At 54.6% G+C, this 1,234-nt stretch overlaps 1 protein-coding gene across 3 annotated transcripts in view; it reads left to right on the top strand.

Moving 5' to 3' along the window:
• The window catches only part of LOC103460428 (uncharacterized), a 9,988-nt gene that overhangs the window by 1,706 nt on the left and 7,048 nt on the right, over positions 1 to 1,234 (top strand). For 2 of the 3 annotated variants that reach the window (XM_008402584.2, XM_008402583.2), the window contains one exon: positions 582 to 938. In XM_008402584.2, coding sequence (XP_008400806.1) covers positions 590 to 938 — 349 coding nt within the window. In that variant the 5' untranslated portion in view covers positions 582 to 589. The remainder of the gene's footprint in view (positions 1 to 581; positions 939 to 1,234) is intronic. The other variant, XM_008402585.2, reaches the window with a different exon arrangement.

Consider the following 1,234-nt stretch of genomic DNA (forward strand, 5'->3'; position numbering starts at 1 on the left):
CAGCTGTCCACCCAGCTGCCCACTAGCTGCCCACCAGCTGCCCACCAGCTGCCCACCAGCTGCCCACCAACTGCCCACCCAGCTGCCCACCCAGCTGCCCACCCAGCTGCCCACCAGCTGCCCACCAGCTGCCCACCAGCCCTTCCTTCAATCAGACCAGGTGTCGGGTCACTTTGCTGTAAATCTGATCACATGACCAGAACCCACCTTCAGGTTCTATGACCTTCCTGATGACCCCCCTCAGGGCCTGCAGGTCAACCAGCCTGGTTTCCATGGAGACAGCTCCATCGTGCTCCTGGATGGGTCCAGGTGTCCAGCAGGTTGGGACACCTGGACCCATCCACAGAACCAGTCCAGACTCGCAAGAACAGGCGGAGGAGGTTCAGGTCCAGAAGGGTTCTGGTTCTGGACCGTTCTGCTGTTTTTTCTGTCTTTAGACCAACCAGACTGGCCTCTGATTGGCTGATATCTGATCATGATTTTTGAACCAGTTTCCTCTGATTGGAAACCGATCAATAATCAAAGATGCTGCAGGTTTTCTCTCAGTTCACCTCTGTCTCTCTCTCTCTCTCTCTCTCCAGGCCTTGAGATGCTCTCTCGCCCGCTGACAGAGACCAGGGGGCGTGACCCGACAGCAGAAGCCCTGCCCACTGATCTCCCATTGGCCGATGCAGATGAGGCTCTTGCAGGTGGTTTTGTCTCTCTGTTGATTTGTGCGTCCACAGGTAAAGGTGTTGACTCCAGCTATTCACCTGCAGGAGGCCCCGCCCCCCCGGCCCCTCCCTGCTGCTCCTGCGCCTCCCTCTTGCCCCGCCTCCTGGCAGCTCACCGCATGGAGGTGCGGCGCCTCCTGCGAGGAGCTTTGTCATCGCTCGGCCGCCGCCTGGACTCTCTGGAGAGGAAGAGGAGGAAGAAGAGGAAGGAGGGAGGAAGAGGAGGTGGGTCCATTCTGCGCTGGCGGTTTGTTGTTTATCGTGATAAAGTTCTTCTACCGTTACGATAAATGCAGATTAATTATGTTTAAACTCTAAAACTGTCTATGTTGTTGGACTATTAACCCTTAAAGGTGCGTTGGTGAATTCAAAAATGATTTAATGCAGTTATTGAGCATTTTACTGATGCAAATCACACATTTATATGACGGCTGACCGAAGGACTCAGAACACCTGGAGATGTCAAAGGTGTTTGTGGGCCCTGATTGGCTCTCGTTTGCTCTGGTAGGTTCTGATTGGCT

This window comes from Poecilia reticulata, unplaced genomic scaffold, assembly GCF_000633615.1.
Source record: "Poecilia reticulata strain Guanapo unplaced genomic scaffold, Guppy_female_1.0+MT scaffold_241, whole genome shotgun sequence".
In the NCBI taxonomy this organism is placed as follows: domain Eukaryota; kingdom Metazoa; phylum Chordata; class Actinopteri; order Cyprinodontiformes; family Poeciliidae; genus Poecilia; species Poecilia reticulata.